The following is a 22,558-nucleotide window of genomic DNA, read 5'->3' on the forward strand; positions in this document are numbered from 1 at the left end:
TTTTCAAGCCAGACTCGCCCTTCTGCTGGAAACACACTCCGGCTGTTTCGGCGCTGGAGGGGTGGGGGATGCGGTGCACCGTGGGAGTGAGACAAGACCAGCCTTTCGGTTTGCGTGGGAGCTGGGTGAGGCCTGTGACTGCCGGCTTTCGCCACCCCCCCACCCCGCTTCCCTGACAACTTGCATGACTCAGCAGAGGCAACCATAATCCGTCTAGGTACACAACTCCAGTGACCTGGGAATCTCACCACATCCCCCACAGCAGCCACGGCAAGACCCATCCAAAGAGAGTCTGAGCTCAGATACGCCTAGCCCCGCCCCCACCTGACGGTCCTTCCCTACCCACCCTGGTAGCAGAAAACAAAGGACAAATACTCTTTGGAGTTCTAGGGCCCCGCCCACCCCCAGTCCCTCTCCACACTGCTACAGCTGATGCATTCTGGAAAGCGCCACCTCCTGGCAGGAGGCCAACCAGCACAAAAATAGAGCATTAAACCAGCAAAGCCAAGGACCCCCCACGGAGTCCACTGCATCCTGCGCCACCTCCACCAGTACAGTCGCTAGTATCCATGGCTGACAGACCCATAGACAGTTCACCTCACAGGACTCTGTGCAGACAAACCCCAGTACCAGCCTGGAGCCGGGTAGACTCGCTGGGTGGCTAGACCCAGAAGAGAAACAACAATCACTGGAAGCCACATCCACAGGAAAAGGGGGAAAGTACTGTATCTGGGGAACACCCTGTGGGACAAAACAATCTGAACAACAGCCTTCAGCCCTAGACCTTCCCTCTGACAGAGCGGGAAGGAACCAGAAAACCAACCCTAGTCATATGACGAAACAAGGCTCGTCAACACCCCCCAAAAATCACACTAGTTCACCAGCAATGGATCCAAACCAAGAAGAAATCCCTGATTTATCTGAAAAAGAATTCAGGACGTTAGTTATTAAGCTAATCAGGGAGGGACCAGAGGAAGGCAAAGCCGAATGCAAGGAAATCCAAAACATGATATAAGAAGTGAAGGGAGAAATATTCAAGGAAACAGATAGCATAAAGAAAAAAACAATCAAAAATTCAGGAAACATTGGACACACTTTTAGAAATGCAAAATGCTCTGGAAAGTCTCGCAATAGAACTGATCAAGTAGAAGAAAGAAATTCAGAGCTCAAAGACAAGGTCTTCGAATTAACCCAATCCAACAAAGACAAAAAAGAATAAGAAAATATGAACAAAGCCTCTAAGAAGTCTGGGATTATGTTAAACGACCAAACCTAAGAATAATCAGTGTTCCTGAGGAAGAAGACAATTCTAAAAGCTTGATAAATATATTTAGGGGAATAATCAAGGAAAACTTCCCTGGCCTTGCTAGAGACCTAGACATGCATATACAAGAAGCACAAAGAACACCTGGGAAATTCATCGCAAAAAGATCTTCGCCCAGGCACATTGTCATCAGGTTATCCAAAGTTAAGGCAAAGGAAAGAATCTTAAGAACTGTGAGACAGAAGCACCAGATAACCTATTAAGGAAAACCTATCAGATTAATAGCAGATTTCTCAGCAGAAACCCTGCAAGCCAGAAGGCATTGGGGCCCTATTTTCAGCCACTTCAAACAAAACAATTATCAGCCAAGAATTTTGTATCCAGTGAAACTAAGCATCATATATGAAGGAAAGATGGTCATTTTCACACAGACAAATGATGAGAGAATTTGCCATTACCAAGCCACCACTACAAGAACTGCTAAAAGGAGCTCAAAATCCTGAAACAAATGCTGGAAACACATCAAAACAGAACCTCTTTAAAGCATAAATCACAAAAGACCTATAAAACAAAAATACAAGTTAAAAAAAAAACAAAAAACAAAATGAAAAACCCAAAGTATGCAGGCAACAAGGCGCATAATGAATGCAATGGTACCTCACATTTCCATATTAACATGGAATGTAAATGGCCTAAATGCTCCACTTAAAAGATCCAGAACCCCAGAATGCGTAAGAACTCACCAAACAACTATCTGCTGTCTTTAGGAGACTCACCTAACACATAAGGACTCACATAAACTTAAAGTAAAGGGGTGGAAAAAGACATTTCATGAAAATGGACACCAAAAGCGAGCAGGGGTAGCTATTCTTATATCAGACAAAACAAACTTTAAAGCAACGGCAGTTAAAAGAGTCAAAGAGGGATATTATATAATGGCAAAAAGCCTGGTCCAACAGGAAAAGATCACAATGCTAAACATATATGCAACTAACACTGGACCTCACAAATTTACAAAACAATTACTAATAGGCCTAATAAATCAGATAGCAACACAATAATCATGGGGGACTTCAGTACTCTACTGACAGCACTAGACAGGTCATCAAGACTGAAAGTCTACAAAGAAACAATGGATTTAAACTATATCCTGGAACAAATGGACTTAACAGATATATACAGAACATTTCATCCAACAACCACAGAATACACGGTCTATCCAAGAGCCCATGGAAATTTCTCCAAGACAGACCATATGATAGGCCATAAAATGAGCCTCAATAAATTTAAGAAAACTGAAATTATATCAAACATTCTGTCAGACCACAGTGGAATAAAACTGGAAATCAACTCCAAAAGGAACCTTCAAAACCACGCAAATACATGGAAAACAGCCTTGTCCTGAATAAGCAGTGGGTCAAAAACAAAATCAAGATGGAAATTAAAAAATTCTTCAACCTGAATACAGTAATGACACAGCCTATCAAAACCTCTGGGATACAGCTGAGGCAGTGCTAAGAGGAAAGTTCATAGCCCTGAATGCCTACATCAAAAAGTCCGAAAGAGCACAAACAGACAATCTAAGGTCACTAGAACTAGAGAAACAAAAACAAAACAAACCCAAACCCAGCAGAAGAAAGGAAATAACCAAGATCAGAGCAGTACTAAATGAAATGGAAACAAAACAAAAAATACAAAAGATAAATGAAACAAAAAGCTAGTTCCTTGAAAAGATAAAACAAAATTGATAGAACATTAGCAAGATTAACCAAGAAAAGAAGAGAGAAAATCCAAATAAAGTCACTGAGAAACGAAACAGGAGATAGTACAACTGACACCACTGAAATACAAAAGATCATTCAAGGAGGCTATTATGAACACCTCTACGCATATAAACTAGAAAACCTACAAGAGGTGGATAAATTCCTAGAAAAATACAACCCTCCTAGCTTAAATCAGGAAGAATTCGATACCCTGAACAGACCAGTAACAAGCAGCGAGATTGAGATGGCAATTTAAAAATTACCAACAAAAAAAAGTCCAGGACCAGACCGATTCACAGCAGAATTCTACCAGACATTCAAAGCACTGGTACCAATCCTTTTGACACTATCCCACAAGATAGAGAAAGAAGTAACCCTCCCTAATTCATCCCTATTCATCACCCTAATAGCAAAACCAGGAAAGATCACAACCAAAAAAGAAAACTACAGACCATTATCCTCGATGAACACAGATGCTAAAATCCTTAACAAAAATATTAGCTAGCCAAATCCAACAACATGCCAAAAAGATAATCCACCATGATCAAGTGGGCTTCATATCAGGGATGCAGGGATGGTTTAACACATGCGAGTAAATAAATGTGATACACCACATAAACAGAATTAAAAACAAAAATCACATGATCATCTCAATAGATGCAGAAAAAGGATTCGACAAAATCCAGCATCCCTGTATGATTAAAACTCTCAGCAAAATCGACATACAAGTGACATATCTTAATGTAATAAAAGCCATCTATGACAAACCCCACAGCCAACATAATACTGAATGGAGAAAAGCTGAAAGCATTCCCTCTGAGAACGGAAACAAGACAAGGATGCCCACCCTCACCACTCCTCTTCAACATAGTACTGAAAGTCCTAGCCAGAGCAATCAGATGAAAGAAATAAAGGGAATCCGGGCCGGGCGCGGTGGCTCATGCCTGTAATCCCAGCACTTTGGGAGGCTGAGCGGGCGGATCACGAGGTCAGGAGATCGAGACCATCCTGGCTAACACAGTGAAACCCCGTCTCTACTAAAAATACAAAAAAATTTAGCTGGGCGTGGTGGCAGGTGCCTGTAGTCCCAGCTACTCAGGAGGCTGAGGCAGGAGAATGGTGTGAACCCGGGAGGCGGAGCTTGCAGTGAGCCAAGATGGCACCACTGCACTCCAGCCTGGGCGACAGAGCGAGACTCCGTCTCAAAAAAAAAAAAAAAAGAAATAAAGGGAATCCAATCAGTAAAGAGGAAGTCAAACTGTCCCTGTTTGCTGACGATTATCGTTTACCTTGAAAACCCTAAAGACTCCTCCACAAAGCTCCTAGAACTGATAAAAGAATTCAGCAAGGTTTCCGGATACAAGATTAATGTACACAAATCAGTAGCTCTTCTATAAACCAACAGCAACCAAGTGGAGAATCAAATCAAGAACTCAACCCCTTTTACAATAGCTGCATAAATAAATATATAAATAAATAAACAAGAAAGATAGGAATATACCTAACAAAGGAGTCAAAAGACCTCTACAAGGAAAACTACAAAACACTGCTGAAAGAAATCACAGACGACACAAACAAATGGAAACACATCCCATGCTCATGAATGGGTAGAATCAATATGGTGAAAATCACCATACTGCCAAAAGCAATCTACAAATTCAATGCAATCCCCATCAAAATAACACCATCATTCTTCAGTTAGAAAAAACAATTCTAAAATTCATATGGAACCAAAAAAGAGCCCGCAGAGCCAAAGCAAGACTAAGCAAAAAGAACAAATCTGGAGGCATCACACTACCTGATTTCAAACTATTCTGTAAAGGCCACAGTCACCAAAACAGCTTGGTACTGGTATAAAAATAAGCACACAGACCAATGGAACAGAATAGAGAACTCAGAAATAAACCCAAATACTTAGAGCCAACTAATCTTCGACAAAGCAAACAAAAACATAAAGTGGGGAAAAGACACCCTTTTCAACAAATGGTGCTGGGATAATTGGCTACCCACATGTAGGAGAATTAAACTGCATCTACATCTCTCATCTTACACAAAAATCACCTCATGATGGATTAAGGACTTAAACCTAAGACCTGAAACTATAAAAATTCTGGAAGATAACATTGGAAAAACCCTTCTAGACATTGGCTTAGTCAAGGATTTCATGGTCAAGAACCCAAAAGCAAATGCAATAAAAACAAAGATAAATAGCCAGGACCTAATTAAACTAAAGAGCTTTTGCATGGCAAAAGGAAGAGTCAGCAGAGTAAACAGACAACCCACGGAGTGGGAGAAAATCTTCACCATCTATACATCTGACAAAGGACTAATATCCAGAATCTACGATGAACTCAAATCAGTAAGAAAAAAACCAAACAATCCCATCACAAAGTGGGCTAAGAATATGAATAGACAATTCTCAAAAGAAGATATACAAATAGACAACAAACATATGAAAAAATGCTCAACATCACTAATGATCAGTGAAATGCAAATCCAAAATACAATGTGATACCACCTTATTCCTGCAAGCATGGCCATAATCAAAAAACAGTAGATGTTGGTGTGAATGCAGCGATCAGGGAACACTTCTACACTGCTGGTAGGAACGTAAACTAGTACAGCTGCTATGGAAAACAGTGTGGAGATTCCTTAAAGAACTAAAAGTAGAACTACAATTTGATCCAGCAATCCCACTACTGTGTATCTACCCAGAGGAAAAGAAGTCATTATTCAAAAAAGATATTTGCACATGCATATTTATAGCAGCACAATTCACAGTTGCAAAATTGTGGAACCAGCCCAAATGCCCATCAATCAATGAGTGGATAAAGAAATTGTGGCATATATATATATGATGGAATACTACTCTGCCATAAAAAGGAATGAATTAACAGTATTTGCAATTACCTGGATGAGACTTGGGACTATTATTCTAAGTGAAGTAACTCAGGAATGGAAAAGCAAACATCAAATGTTCTCACTGATACGTGGAAGCTAGGCTATGAGGACACAAAGGCATAAGAATGACACAACGGACTTTGGGGACTTGGGGGTAAGAGTAGGAGGAGGGCAAGGGATAAAAGACAACATATATGGTGTAGTATATACTGCTCGGGTGATGGATGCACCAGGATCTCACATATCACCACTAAAGAACTTACTCATGTAACCAAATACCACCTGTACCCCAATAACTTATAGAAAAATAAATAATAATCTGAAAAAACGATGTATATCTCTATGTGCAAACCTTGAAAGATATGACAAATATATTATTAAATAAAAAGGAGTATGTTGCAGAATAATCTATATTATGATCCTATTTGTATTTTTTTGCTGTAATAAACCATAACCATGAGTCTAATGGATTTTCTGAGTTCTGTGAGCCCTTCTTATGTTACCAAGCCTGAGGGTGGCTTTGAGGACCACTTAAGTGTCGCAATACCAAACAAGGAGAATACATGCTTCTGTAAGCACAAAAAATTCCTATAAGGATATAAATGAAACAATAATGAGACTAGGAGGTAGGGAACGTTTACTTTTCAATATACAACATTTTCTTCTGTTTTTATTTTGCTTAAGGATATGTATCACTTTTATAATTTCTTTAACTTAAAAGAACTATTTGTTGGCATGGCAATGGAAGGAGAGTGGTAGCCCTATCGTTAGTAAGGATATCTGAAGAACTAGAAGAATTAAGAATAAAAGTAAGCCAGGCGCGGTGGCTCACGCCTGTAATCCCAGCACTTTGGCAGGCCGAGACGGGCGGATCATGAGGTCAGGAGATAGAGACCATCCTGGCTAACACGGTGAAACCCCGTCTCCACTAAAAATACAAAAAGAAAAATTAGCCCGGCGTGGTGGCAGGCGCCTGTAGTCCCAGCTACTCGGGAGGCTGAGGCAGGAGAACGGCGTGAACCCGGAAGGCGGAGCTTGCAGTGAGCCGAGATTGCGCCACTGCGCTCCAGCCTGGGCGACAGAGTGAGACTCCGTCTCAAAAAGAAATTAAATAAAATAGGGCCGGGCGCGGTGGCTCACGCTTGTAATCCCAGCACTTTGGGAGGCCGAGGCGGGCGGATCACGAGGTCAGGAGATCTAGACCACCGTGAAACCCCGTCTCTACTAAAAATACAAAAAAAAAAAAAATTAGCCAGGCGTGGTGGCGGGCGCCGGTAGTCCCAGCTACTCGGAGAGGCTGAGGCAGGAGAATGGCGTGAACTCGGGAGACGGAGCTTGCAGTGAGCCGAGATTGCACCACCACTGCACTCCAGCCTGGGTGACAGAGCGAGACTCTGTCTCAAAAAAAAAATAAAATAAAATAAAATAAAAATAAAAATAAAAGTAAATGCACTCATTAATAACCCTGAGTCAATGAAAAAGTTAAAATTGTTATTCATATATTAAACATGTTATTCATCATATTAGAATATGAATTATAAGAGGAATGTATATAACATTTACTAACATAAAAAATTAAAAATAAGTATTTTTAATGTTCGAAAGGAGTAAGTTTTAGCTGGACATGGTGGCTCACACCTGTAATGCCAGCTACTACTCAGGAGGCTGAGGCAGAAGGATTGCTTGAGGCCAGGAGGCCAAGACTAACCTAAGCAACATAACGAGACCCTCATCTACAAAAAATGAGTTGTGTGTCAGGAGTTCGAGACCAGCCGGGGTAACACAGTGAGATCCTCATCTCCAAATAATTATCTAGGTGTTGTCAGGAGTTCGAGACCAGCCTGGGCAACACAGTAAGACCCTGTCTCTACGAAAAAAAAAAATTTAGTTGGGCATGGCGGCACATTCCTGTAGTCTTAGCTCCTCAGAAGGCTGAACTGGGAGGATCACTTGAGCCCAGGATTTGAAGCTACAGTGAGCTATAATCATGCTACTGCACTCCAGCCTGGGTAACAGAATGAGATCCCCATCTCCCTGCCCCCTAAATACATACATACATACATACTTACATAAAATGTAATATTTGTTACCTTATATACTTTCTAGAAAACTTAATTCCCAAACAATGACATATATGTATCAGATAGGAGGGTTTCAAAATACCTACACTTATAAATAATTATAAAGAAACTACAGGGGGAATGGCAGCCATGAGGCTCTGGAGAGCAGAAAAACAGGAATTTAGAGAAAGACTTGAAGAGAATTTCTTCTGTTCAAAAATTCAAGCCTGACTAAAAGAGTCTGTTAAGATGGTTCAATACACTATGGAAACCTGTCATTATTTTATAAAATTACACAGATCTATCTTATTGCTTAAAGCAATACTGTGCATATGCACATACCTTGAATTAATACTGTGCATATGCACATTCACGCACACACATAAAAATTATGTCCTCTCAAGCTACAAAATGTGGAACATTCTTCTAAAAACAGTAATGTGAATTAGAAAACTCCACCAGATTGTTTAAGTACATTAAGTAGAAAAATATGCCTCAAAACAAATGGTAAGTTAGGGAAGAAAGGTCAAATACAGGTTTTGTCACATACTATTATAGTTAAATGCAAATTCTTTTTCAGTGTTACATTGCCACCTATTGGTGAATTTTTTTACATAAAAAACCATAACTTAGAAAAGTTGATAAAATGTTTAGAACTGTCCAAGTAAACCTCTATTAAATCCCTGACCCAGTAAAACTAGGAAAGTTAACAAAATGTTGTCACTTTCTTTTTTAAGAAACTAGGTCTCACACTCTGTGATGATTATGATCTCAGTGATCATAGTTCACTGCTTCCTTGAACTCCTGGACTCAAGCAATCATCCCACGTCAGCTTCCTGAGACTACAGGTGTGCGCCACCACACCTGGTTAATTCTTTTTTTTTTTTTTTTTTTGTAGATATGGGGTCTATGTTGCCCAGGCTGGCCTCGAACTGCCAGCCTCAAGCAATCCTCCTGCCTTGGCCTCCCAAAGTATTGTTATTACAGGTATGAGCCATTGCACCCAGCTGATTCTTGTCACTTTAAGCTACAAAGCCCTAGGATAATTGTTATGCAAGAATAGATAACCAGAGCAGCTAAGTTGAAAGATGAACACTACTATCTTAACTCTGGTGAGCTCTAAACACTGTTTCCAATCCTAATACATACTCCCAATTTTCCAGGCTTCTCATCTAATAGCCTACCTTCTAAGTTTACAACCTCAGCTCATCCTTAAGAATCTCATACCCAAAACTGTCTGGTTCTGACATTTTGTTTCCATCTTGAACTTCAATTTAGACTTTTCTTTGACATTACACCCAAACTTCATTCTTCACATACTCTGCTGCCATTTATATGATTCTTGACTATCACTAATTTGTTCCAAATCAGAGAAGATAAACTGGGCAGAAAATGGAAAACGTACTGGAAAATTAAGTGTTATACTTAACAGATCCTTTCTAATAAATTTAGAAGTACTGAACAGATCCTGACACTTTAGACTTAGGTGGCAAAGAAAATTATATCTAAATACTACCACTAAACCTTAAAACTTAACTACAGTTTTAATATATTCCACGTTATACATGATGGATATTAGAATATTCTTGTTGCAGATGGTTACCTAGCTATGGCAGAGGAACTATCTCTAATACTCATATATACTCTGGAAAGGAAAATAAAAGTAGAGTTTCAGTTTCCTGAAGAACTTCCAATAAAACCTAATGGAGAAATCAGCCCCTCTTAAGTTTTAACAAGGGTAATCTAGGTATTTATTTTTTTAATTATCAAAACAAAAAATATAACCCAATGTAGAACTTACTCAACCTGATAAAAGACACCTATTAGAAATCCACAGCTAATGTCATACTCAATGGTGGAGAACTGAAAGCTTTCCCTGAGATCAAAAACATGACAACCAACTGCTCTCACCACTTACGTTCAACATTGTATGGAAATTTCTAAGAAGGGCAATTAGGCAAGAAAAAGAAGTTAAAGATACTTACATTGGAAAGGAAAAGGTAAAACTATTTCTACTCATAGATTGTATGATTTTCTTAATAGAAAACTCTAAATCGCGCGCATGCGCGCACACACACACACGTGCACACACGCAACTATTAGAACTTATAAATGGACTCAGCTAAGTTGCAGGATACAGAATCAGTATACAAAAATCTGTTGTATTTCTATATACTAACAAAGAACTATCTGAAAATAAAATTAAAACAATTTTATTTCCAATTGGCTCAAAAAGAATAAAATATTTAGGAATAAATTTAAGAAAATAAGTCCAAGACTTTTACACTAAAGAAATTAAAAGACCTAAATCAAATTTCATTATTAAAATAAAGACCTAAATAAATGGAAAGAAATTAGAAATTCATGGAGGGGAAGATTTAATATTAAGATGGCAATATTCCTCAAATTAATCTACAGATTCAATGCAATATCTAACAGAATCCCAGCTAGTTTCTTTGAGGAAATATAAAAGCCAACCATCAAATTCATATGAAATTTCAAGGAACCTCAAATAGCAAAACAACCTTGAGACAGAAAAATAAAGCTGTAGGACTTCTTATTCCTGATTGCAAAACTTACCACAAAGCTACAGTAATTAAAACAATGTCACACTGGCATAAGGACAGACATATAGATCAATACAATAATATTGAGAGCCTAGAAATAAACACAAACATCTATGGTCAATTGATTTTCAACAATGGTGTCAAGACTCTTCAATGAAGAAAGAATTGTCTTTTCAACAAATGGTGTTAGAACTGGATATCAAAATACAAAAAATGAAGTTGGACTCCCACCTCATACTATATACAAAAATAAACTGAAAATAGATCATAAACATAAATACAAGAGCTAGAACTATAAAATAAGAAAACACAGGTGAAAAACTTCATGACCTTCGATTAAGCAATGAATACTTGGATATGCACTAAATGCAAAAGCAACAAAAGAAAAAATAGGTAAATTAAATGTAATCAAAATTTTAAAGATTACTACTGAAAAGATGATATAAAAAAGTAAAAAGACAACTCACAGAATGGAAGGATATATTTGCAAATTATATGGGTGTGTTTACATTTGTAAATGTCAATTTTCAGTAAAAGGAACCATGATGTCTTCAAGAAATGGCTGATTCTGGGGCCGGGACAATATAACATGAACCTGGAGCATCCAGTAATGCCAGAAAGTCATACAGTGCTCAAAGCCAAAAGGATAGGGACATATCAAAGGGTAGAGGACCTAACCTTAAAAAAAGCTCCCAATGGTCAAAGTAAACAATTTGAGCAAAAAAAAAAAATGTAGTAATGGTTTATAGTCCAATGCACAAACTAAAAATAGATGAGTATATAATTATATAAATCGAAGGCTAAATAAATGAGTGAAAAAAGATACTTTTTTCTTTAAAAAAATCCAAATTTTATGTGCAGATATTACCCACTATAGGAGATGGAGCTTAATTTCCGCTATCCTCCCATTCAGGTGGGCTAGACTGAGTGACTGGATTCCAATGAACAGATGAGGGACAGGTAAAAGTAGCAGCTCTACAGGAGAGAAACCTGACAAACTCTACCCTAACCAAGTGATGAAAGTTAACATCATCAGTGACAGCAAGTGCTCATCATGTACCTCCGATACGAGATATGATGTGACAAAAAGGGTATGTCACCTCTGGTATATTCTTTCAAAACCTGTCTAATCTCAGTCTAATCACAAGAAAAACTATAAATTCAGATTAGAGAACACTCTACAGGATATCTACCCGGAGGGTCCTCCGTAAGACTGATGAGATAATGAAAAAATAAAGATTGAGAAACTGTCATAGACCAGAAGACTGTTAGAGACATGACAACTAAATACAATGTAGTACCCTGGATAGAAAAACTGGTGCAATATAAATGCAGTTTGAAGTTATTAATAATAATGTGTCAACAATGTGTCAATTTCTTAGTTCTGACAAATCTACCATGGCAATGTAAGATGTTAACAATGGAGGAACCAGATGTAGGGTATATGGGAACTCTCTGCACTCCTTTTCAACTTTCATGTAAACAGAAAATTATTCCAAAATGAAAAGTTTTTGTTTGTTTGTTTGTTTGTTTTTTGTTTTTGAGATGGAGTCTCGCTCTGTCACCCAGATGGGAGTGCAGTGGCACGATGTTGGCTCACTGGAACCTCCAGCTCCCAGGTTTGAGCGATTCTTCTGCCTCAGCCTCCCGAGTAGCTGGGACTACAGGCGTGCACCACCATGCCCGGCCAAAAATTTTTTTTAAATGTCACTAAATGATAAAACATGGCAATGACAAATGTTACCCTTCATGTTAGAAGCTTTAATTTCTTTTTTTCATTTTTCCATAAACAAATAAGTACACTAAGCACCTGAAACTGTTGTATTAAAATAGTTTCAAGGAAATCTTGTGGAAAAAATCTGCTACAATGATACTAGACACTAGCTTATAATTTTTCAACAATAAACCAGCCACAGGATTTTTAGACACCTATTTTAATCGTGGGAAAAAGATAAACTTATTATTAGGCCTTAGATTTGTGATGGCAGTTATTTTGCTATGTATTAACTACCTCATTATCTTTAAAAAAGAGGCAAAGCCATGGATTCTAAAGATTACTATCACTTTGACAATGACAATTACCCAGACTTTCTCAACAAAAATAAAACCTCAATAGTGTCTTAAAGTAATATGATATGACAAGATAAACATATGAAGAAAAAATTGCACAAATTAATAATCATAGATTAAAAATTAATTTTAGTTTTGCAGACAGTACAACATGTTGCTTTTCCGAGCAGCAAATATATCAACATCTGGCTCTCACATCAGATTACTATCACATAAGGATCAACAGTATTGAAAATATTAACCTTTCATACTGATGGCCCCTTAAAAGCAGATGAGCAAGCAGCAATTCTTCTAATGACATGAAGTTTGGAAAGACATAAACTGTTTTCAGGATATGGAGAGAGCTCTTGTTATCACCTAATATTTGGATAGCTGGAAGAATCTTTGATTGCAACACAGGCATCTGATGCATTTTTAAGTGTTTACAAGGTATCCCCTAAAACCCTAAACACTTTCAGACTCAGCAAATAAATTCTGAACAGCTGGCGACGTTAAGGGTGATTTTATCTTATTGAAATACTAAGAATTTTCTAAAAGGCAAAAACCTGAAAGATAACCACAACAAAGCCCAGATACTTAGTGGTTGTGCAATTAGTATGTGTTAAATAAAATATAAACACATTTTTTATTCAATTTGCTTCTTTATGTCACTGTCTATTAATACCTTACCTGGATCAACCAAAGCTTTGTTAAATATTTCTTTAAGTTTCCGACTCTTTACATTCCTTCCTTGAGCAAGATTTCTATACATCTCATAGCCTATGATCATGACACCACCATCTTCTTGCCACCTCTGCAGCATGTAGCTTCTCTCCTGAGGACGTTTCACAGTTGCTAATTCAGAAACCTTTTGTTGGGAAATAAAGATTTTTTTTAGGTAGCTACTAAAAACGTGTGAATATTAAATATTCCCATTGAAATATGTATCACTGGTAAAAAAAAATTAAAAATTGAAAAAATTAATAGTTTACTATATGAATTTCATGTGACTATTTTAATAATAGATAACATTTAAAATAAGTTACCTCAAGCTTCTCATCATCTTTTAATCCCTCTTGCCACTTCTCAAATTCATTCATCCAATTCAAAGCAGTATTAAGAGGACAAACCACTAACGCCGTGCTGAAATCCAGTTTGTCACACAAAAGAACTGTATGAAGAAAACTTACCACCTATAAGAAAACAGATTGTGACCTTCGTTTAAATATCCACAAAATAATTAATAAATTAAGCAATCTTACAATATTATAGCTTTGTTTTGCTTAAACAATAAACAGCCAGAATTTCCAAATCAGGCAAGGCACAGGGAAAGAGATAGTAAAATGCAAAAGTTCAAGTAGATGATGTATCAGGCTCTTCCAACTCTAAAACTCCATGATTCTATGATCAATGTGAATAGTATAAAATGATCCCATACCAATACTAAGTCCTAGGTCTCCACAGAATGTCCCTATAGTCTTTCAAAAAATACCATCGCTCATTTAGAAGATAATCGTGTTACATAATATTTTTCCACTTTAATGTGTTCTGACCCATTGAATCTATAATTACTTTATGGTTTAAAAGTACAAATACATTCACCAATTTTACATCTCTGTTACAACTCCTGTCATTTAGAAATGCAGCAATTTTAATAGTAAAAGATACTTTACTTTCTCATTACTTTAACATCATAAACCATTAAAAGTTGTAAAAAAAAAAAAAAAAAAAAAAGGTAATTTCTACCTTAGAATCTTTGCAGTTGTTGTTGGCCATACCTGACACCCCACAACCTCGCTTCATTAGGACCTCTGCTCAAACATTACCTCCTAAAAGATGCCTTTCCTAACTCAATATCCTCCCTTAACATTCATTTTCTGAAAGTATATATTTCTTATTTGATTAGCAGCTCTCTCCTCCACTAGAATATAAGCTCCTTGGAGACAGATCTTGTTATTCTTGTTCACTGCTTTATCTTCAGCCCCTATGACTGTGCCTGAAACATAATAGAATCCAATATATATTAATGAATCCACAAAAACAGGATACCTTCATATTCTTCAGCTCTTACCTGTAAAGTCTTACCAAGGCCCATACAGTGGGCAAGAATGCATCCTGAACCTGGAGATTTCTTTGTTTTTTTCACAGACTCACAGCAGCAATCCCACATAAACTGAACACCTAAAAACAACAGCTTCATTAATTTAAATTTAAAGGCCCAAGTTAAAAACTTCCTTTATATAAACACATCAAAAACATAACCAAAACTTCTAAGAAACAGCATTTAAAAAAACACTTAGGTAAATAATTTCTTACATGTAAATGGGATTTTTTCCCACCAAAGTAAATCAGAAACAAGTTAACACAAACATAGAACAGGTGGACTTTCCTTCATCTTCTCTAAGCTATCCACAGCAGACATTCTCTATTCCCTGCGATGGTTCAAAGAAATATAAGAATACTCTAAAAGAGAAACGTGGCCGGGCACAGTGGCTCACACCTGTAATCCAAGCACTTTGGAAGGCCGAGGCGGGTAGATCACTTGAGGTCAGGAGTTCAAGACCAGCCTGGCCAACATGGTGAAACCCCGTCTCTACTAAAATACAAAAAATTAGCCGGGCGTGGTGGTGGTGTGCACCTGTAGTCCCAGATACTCAGGAGGCTGAGTTGGGAGAATCACTTGAGGCCAGGAGGCAGAGATTGCAGTGAGCTGTTATAGCACCACTGTACTCTAGCCTGAGTGACAGAGCGAGACTCCATCTCAAAAAATAATAATAATAATTTTTGTAAAAAGAGAGCAACTTTATCCAAAGAGAGAATGGCTTCCTATCAAAAATACCTTTGAGTTTATTGAGTCAATCAGGAAAAAAAAAACCCAGCAGATAATTTCATCATCTTTTCCTTTATTCGATGGTAAACACTGAGCAAGAAAGGGGACTAGCAACTCAAAAGGTAGGAACTACAGAACCTCCCTTATGATTATTCACATAAACACTCAAAACTGACTTACTGATTCAACTCTAATAAAGAAAACATACCTAAAAATGCTGAAATAGCATTTTCTGAAAAAGGCTTTTAGCTAGCTACAGCTCTTCCCAACCCCTAGCTGCCCTTAGGCCAATCTTTGCTAACTAGGTGAAACCCACTTGCTATATCTACCCATTTGTTAGGAGCACTTCTTTCCCTTTTTATAACACTCATTGTGTTTGCAATCACCCAATTTTGTTCTTCCTCATTTGTTTATGAGCTCCATAAAGGCAGGGGGATTGTGGATTCCCCGCCCCACTCACCAATTTACCTCCAGGACTTAGAAGGATGTGAGGCAGCTGCCTCACACCCAAATATTGGTAAAAATGTAACTAAAAATTATTGAACCATCTAATAGCTTCTTACCATCTACTTGATGGGGTTTCAATTTGATAACCATATTTCTATGAACCTGCACTAACGGTTCTTTGGTTTCTTCATCTTCATCTAAAACCAACTTGGTTGTTATTGGACACTTGGTGGGTGAAGCATCTTCAATTTCTATCACCTACAAGAAAAGGAGTTGTTGATAGTTAAGCTCAAAGAAATCATTCAAGCAATGGTCAGTCTTACCAAGGCAGATTTTCCAAAATATAGACACATTTACTCCCACACCACAAATCCAAATGGTATGATTTGGATCTGTGTCCCCACCAAATCTCATGTTAATTGTAATCCCCAATGTTGGAGGTGGGGCCTGGTGGGAGGTGGTTGGATCATGAAGGTGGATTTCTCATGAATGGTTTAACACCATCCCCTTTGGCTATTCTCGTGACAGTGAGCGAGTTCTCACAAGATCTAGTTGTTTAAAAATGTGCAGCACCTCTCCCTCACTCTCTTGCTCCTGCTCCCACCATGTGAGGTGCCTCACTCCCCCTTTGCTTTCTGCCATGATTGGAAGCTTCCTGAGGCCTCCCCAGAAGCAGAAGCCACTATATTTCCTGTACAGCCTGCAAAACCGTGAGTCAATGAAAACTCTTTTCTTTATAAATTACCCAATCTCAGGACTAATACACCACTGTTTTGCTTCAATAAAGCCAGGACAGAGCCCAGGGTTTTATGTCTTCTAAAATCAAAACTCTCCAAAAAATTTTAAATCACTCTGATAATCTCAGTAATTTAGCTTAACAGATCTCACCCTGGATATTTCAACAACATTTATTACGCAGAGTTGTGAAAAAAGCAGTGTTCCCTGTTGTTGGTTGCTATGCCAAAAAAAAAAAAAAAAAGAAAGGAGGAGGAAGGAGGAGGAGGAAGAGGAATAAGAAAGAAGAAGGAAGGAGGAAGAAGGAGGAAGAAGAAGGAAGAAGGAAGAAGGAAGGAGGAAGAAGAAGGAAGAAGGAAGAAGAAGGAAGAAGGAAGGAGGAGGAGGAGGAGGAGGAAGAGGAATAAGAAAGAAGAAGGAAGAAGGAAGGAGGAAGAAGAAGGAAGAAGGAAGAAGAAGGAAGGAGGAGGAAGGAAGAAGGAGGAGGAAGGAGGAGGAGGAAGGTGGAAGGAGGAGGGAGGAGGGAAGAGGAAGAAGAAGAAAGAAGAAGGAAGAAGAAGGAAGGAGGAGGAAGAAGGAAGGAGGGGGAAGAAGACAGTCCCAAACAAGAACCGTGCGACTCAGGCTGTCAACATGACTACCACTGAAAAACACTGTAAATACATGATGTGAAAAGAAAAAAATATTTAGAAACACTGGTTTCAGAACCACAGGCTCAAAAATCATGATAGGAACATATAATACCTTCTAATTACAAAACGGAAACAATTATCACAAGCTCCTTATTTAAAATAATACTTAAGTAGATATATGCACACAGGTAACGTGTGTGTGTGCATATATTTTTTGCTGTCTTATCCTAATCTCTATCCATTACATAGTATATTCAGTAACTACGTAAGATAGGTACAAGTATTACCATTTGACAGATGAAAAAACTGAGGGACAGAGAAGTTAAGTAACCTGCACAAGGTCATACAACTATTGAGTATCATGACACTGAGATTTACCCAGAGGGTTGATCCCCCGAGTCCATGCTCTTAAACGTTACAAAATACTAGTTTAGTAAAATAAATGCTTGTAATAAACAGTTTTATGGTTCTATGAAAAAAAACCAGAAACTCGTGATTTTAAAATCATAAAAACATTATGCAGTTGGGCACGGTGGCTCACTCCTATAATCCTAACACTTTGGTAGGCTGAGGGGGATGGATCGCCTGAGGTCAAGAGTTCAAGACCAGCCTGGCCAACATGGTGAAACCCTGTCTGTATAAAATATACAAAAATTAGCCAGGCTGGTGGCGGGCGCCTGTAATCCCAGCTACTCTGGAGGCCAAGGCAGGAGAATGGATTGAACCTGGCGGCAGAGGTTGCAATGAGCTGAGATCGCGCCGCTTCACTCCAGCCTGGGTGAAAGAGCAAAGCGCCATCTAAAAAAAAAAACCACAAACAAGCAAAAAAAACTTAAAAGACAAAAACATTACAATGGTGAAGAAATAAAATTTTAGGCACTTTTTTCTTATTTACAATTAAAACTAGTTAACAAATGAATTTGTTAATGTTCAATATAGAAATTTTCAAACATACACAAAAGTAGATGGAAGAGAATAATAAATCCTATTACCCATCACTCAGCTTCAAAAATTATCAACTTAAGGCTGGGCACGGTGGCTCATGCCTGTAATCCCAGCACTTTGGGAGGCCGAGGTGGGCGGATCATGAGGTCAGGAGTTTGAGACCAACCTGGCCAATATGGTGAAACCCTGTCTCTACTAAAAATACAACAACAACAAAAAAATTAGCCAAGCGTGGTGGCGCGTGCCTGTAGTCCCAGCTACTCGGGAGGCTGAGGCAGGAGAATCGCTTGAACCTGGGAGGTGGAGGTTGCAGAGAGCCGTGATTGTGCCACTGCACTCTAGCCTGGGCGACAGAGTGAGACTCCGTCTCAAGAGAAAAAAAAAAATTATCAACTTAAGGCCAGTTTTGTTTCACTGACAGCATCTTACCCATTGTCCAACTCCCCAGATCCCACAAATCATTTTGAAGCGAACACAAGAAAGTATGCAATATCATCTATAAAATGTTTGTAAATGTCTCTTTAAAAGGACACTTCCTCTTTGTAAAACCATAAGATCATTGTCACATCCAAAAAACTACAAATAAGTCACAGATTTGCAGTAAATTATCTGAACAGATATTGTACTTACATAAAATTGTGATATACAAACCAAGATTAACACTGAGAAACAGTGTGGTGAAGTAAAAATAGCATAGGCCATTCAGACCCAAATTCCATTTCATCAAGCTACCTAAACCCTCTTAGCTTCTGTGTCTGAATCTGCAAACTGGAAATGATTATCAATAGTTTCCACAAGGTTGTTCTGGAGACTGAATAAGGCAATGTATGCAAGGTATCTGGCATAGGCTAAGTATTCACTAAATTATTACTGTGTCCTAGCCTGGATATGTAGTAGCTTCATATCACTGGGGTAAAGCCATTATATAAAAATGGGAAATTCCCTAAATGTCTTGTCCTGTTTACAAGGTGTGGTACACAGAATCCTAAAGTGGCCCCAGAATTACCGTCATCTGATACAAACATCCTGCATAATCCCCTCACCTTCTGAGTATGGTTGAGACCTGTAAATATGATTGGACTATCATTCGCATAATTGGCCCACTAATAAGCTGACTCTGATTTAATCAAAAGGGAGATATTCTAGGTGAGCCTGACCTAATTAGAGCCCTTTAAAAGACTGAAATGCTTTTCTATTGATCTCAAAGATGAAGCAATCTGCCATGTTGTGGAGAGAGAACTCTAGTAGCTAAGGGCCTAAGTGTAATAACTGAAAGGAACTGAATTCTACCAACAAGTGAGTTGGAAAAGGATACAAAGTCTTAGATGAAAGCAAAACTCTAGTTAACATCTTAATTTCGGCTTGGTGGGACACTAAGCAGAAAACCCAGTAGAGCCACGCTCACTAAGCTATTCCCAACTTCCTGACCCGTGAGACAAATAAATTTGTCTTAAGAGTTTAAGTGTCTGGTACATTTTACTGCCACAATAAAAAAACTAATATACAAGGCTTTAATTAAGATTTCCGAACCATATGTTCATCAGTGACTTGATGATACTTTTGTTATTAAGTGTTGTCTTCAGGATTGAGGATTAGTGTATCTTCATCCTAAATGCAGGAGGAGACAAGTTATGAAGAAATCATCTACCTATTAGTGACTACATAGATGTGTTTATGCACTCAAGCTATAATATAAGGAAACTTTATTTAACTAATAATACTGGGTATATACCCAAAGGAAAATAAATAATTCTTCCAAAAAGACACAAGTAATGATATGTTCATTGCCATGCTCTTCACAATAGCAAAGACATGTAATCAGCCTAGGTGACCACGAATGGTGGATTAGATAAACAAAATGTGGTACATATACACCACAGAATACTATGTAGCCATAAAGAAGAAGAAAATCATGTCCTCTACAGCAACTTGGAGGCAGCTGGAGGCTATAAATCTAAGTAAATTCACACAGGAACAGAAAAACAAATACCACATGTTCTCACAAGTGGGAACTAAACACTGAGCACACATGGACATCAACATGGGAACAATAGACACTATGGACTACCGGAGGGGGAGGGAAGGAAGAGGGCATAGGTTGAACAACTATTGGGTACTATGTTCACTACCAAGGTGATGGGATCCACATCCCAAACCTGAGCATCACGCAATATACCCAGTAAGAAACCTGTACATGTACCCCCCCTACCCCGTATCTAAACTAAAAGCTGAAATTTTAAAAATGATAAATACACAGCAATGAAACAGGAGAAAAACTTAGGACAAATAATCACTTAAGGTGTAGTAAAAATAAATACAGACATGAAATATCTCCTGTATCTGAACTGAAGGGAAAATAAAGGAAAAAAAATCATCTGACCAAAATATTAAAAGGCTGAGCCAAACTTCTGCTTCCAGTCATGATGGTTTATTAGGAACTAGGTTTACCTTCCTGCTGTAATCAAGTAGAAAAGTAGGCAAAATGTATGAAAAAAATTTTTTTCAGACATTGCATAAAGACACCACAAGACCCTGATCCCTCAGAGTAGGAAAACCAACAAGAAGACCCCTATATTTCCCTTGAATTGGTGCCTGAAGGATCAGGGAAAAGGGATTCCCAAGGAGAGCACTGGAGATATATCAAGTTGAAGAAACAAAGGTCAGGCTGAGATGACTGAAGCTGTGAGGCAGAACTACAAAGAAAAAAGAGCTACACAAAAAGAACTCAAAATCGAGACAGGATTCACTGTGAGTCATAGCTGAACATTAAAATGCACACATGAGGAGTGAAACTTTGTGAGGCCAGGCAGAGCATGACCAAGAAGCTGTGAGCTAAACAGCTCCCAGTGATCACATGGTGCTGGGAGGCATTCGATTTCAGAGGAGGCACAGTAGCCTCTTCGTTTATAACCCAGGGCATTCAGTAGAGACCACGAAGAGACCAAATCTTAGCAGTGGGTCAAAGCAATTCATAAATTAAAGAGTACTGAAGAAACACATTAACCAGGCTTTTTTAAAAGCTTTGAAATTAAACTGAACTTTTTAATAAAACATTACTAGGTTTGTCAAGAAGAAAAAAAATATGAAGAATAACCAGGGGAAAAAAGAGTCAACAAAAATGGGCCAAGAAGCAACAGAAATAATGAAATAGGCAGACAAGTAAAGTGAGACAGCTGATTAAAAATGCCCAAATAGGCTGGGTGTGGTGGCTCACACCTGTAATCCCAGCACTTTGGGAGGCAGAGGTAGGTGAATCGCTTGAGCTCAGGAGACCAGCCTGGGCAACATGGCAAAACCCCGTCTCTACTAAAAATATATAAAAAATTAGCTGGGCATGGTGGCACACACCTGTAGTCCCAGCTACTCGGGAGGCTGAGGCAGAAGAATCGCTTGAACCCCAGAGGCGGAGGTTCCAGTGAACAGAGATTGCACCACTGCCCTCCAGCCTGGGTGACAGAGCAAGCCTCCGTCTCAGAAAAAGAAAAACAAAATGCCCAAACACTGAAAACATGAACACAATGAAAACAAAAATAGAAGATATTTTTAAAAACTAAATGGAATTTCTAGTGATGAAAATTATAGTACACTGTAATTCACTAAGTGGATTAATATCATAATAGTGCAGAAGAAAAGATCAACAAAATTGAAGACAAAGCAAGAAAAACTATCCAAAATGAAATAGAGGGGGGAAAATAAGAAACCTATGGAACAATATTAAAGAGCATAATATATAAGTCCCAAAGAAAAATAGAACAGAAAAAAATTATTTGAAAAAATAATGATGTGAACTTTCCAAAAAATTGATGGAAGCTGGATATGGTAGCTCACACCTGCAATCCAAGATCTTTGGGAGGCCAAGGTGTGAGGATCACTTGAGGTCACAAGTTTGAGGCCAGCCTGGGCAACATAGCAAGACCTTGTTCCTACGAAAAATTTAAAAATTAGCAATAGGGCATGCCTCTAGTCCTAGCCACTCCGAAAGCTCAGGCAAGAGTATATTTTGAGCCCAGGAGTTTGAGGTTACAGTGACCAATTATCGTACCACTGCACTCTAGCATGGGCAACAGAGTAAGACCCTCTCTCTAAAACAAACCAACAAAAATTTGATGAAACTATAAACTCACAGATCCAACAAGTTCAAGGAACCCAGAGCAGGATAAACAAAGAAAATAAAAATCTTCAATTTCTGAAAGCCAGGCATTAACAGAAAATCTTAAAATCACTGAAAAATCTTTTAAGACTATCTTTTCAAGAAATAAAAGGCGCATGCAGAGGAGCAAAGATGAAGGAAAAAGGAGAAAGATAACAAACAAAATGTCACAAAGAAGTAACATCTTTAAAGAGATTTTTTTGAAGTATCAATTT

At 38.2% G+C, this 22,558-nt stretch overlaps 1 protein-coding gene across 9 annotated transcripts in view; it reads right to left on the reverse strand.

Annotated features, from left to right (window-relative positions):
* Positions 1–22,558, reverse strand: part of ATRX (ATRX chromatin remodeler) — a 295,245-nt gene that overhangs the window by 119,771 nt on the left and 152,916 nt on the right. For all 9 annotated transcript variants that reach the window (XM_055268557.2, XM_055268552.2, XM_055268555.2 and 6 more), the window contains 4 exons: positions 15,998–16,139; positions 14,676–14,785; positions 13,651–13,797; positions 13,295–13,472 (listed from right to left, as the gene is read on the reverse strand). In XM_055268557.2, the coding sequence (XP_055124532.1) occupies positions 13,295–13,472; positions 13,651–13,797; positions 14,676–14,785; positions 15,998–16,139 (577 nt within the window). The remainder of the gene's footprint in view (positions 1–13,294; positions 13,473–13,650; positions 13,798–14,675; positions 14,786–15,997; positions 16,140–22,558) is intronic.

Source organism: Symphalangus syndactylus, chromosome X (genome assembly GCF_028878055.3).
Source record: "Symphalangus syndactylus isolate Jambi chromosome X, NHGRI_mSymSyn1-v2.1_pri, whole genome shotgun sequence".
Classification (NCBI taxonomy): Eukaryota; Metazoa; Chordata; class Mammalia; order Primates; family Hylobatidae; genus Symphalangus; species Symphalangus syndactylus.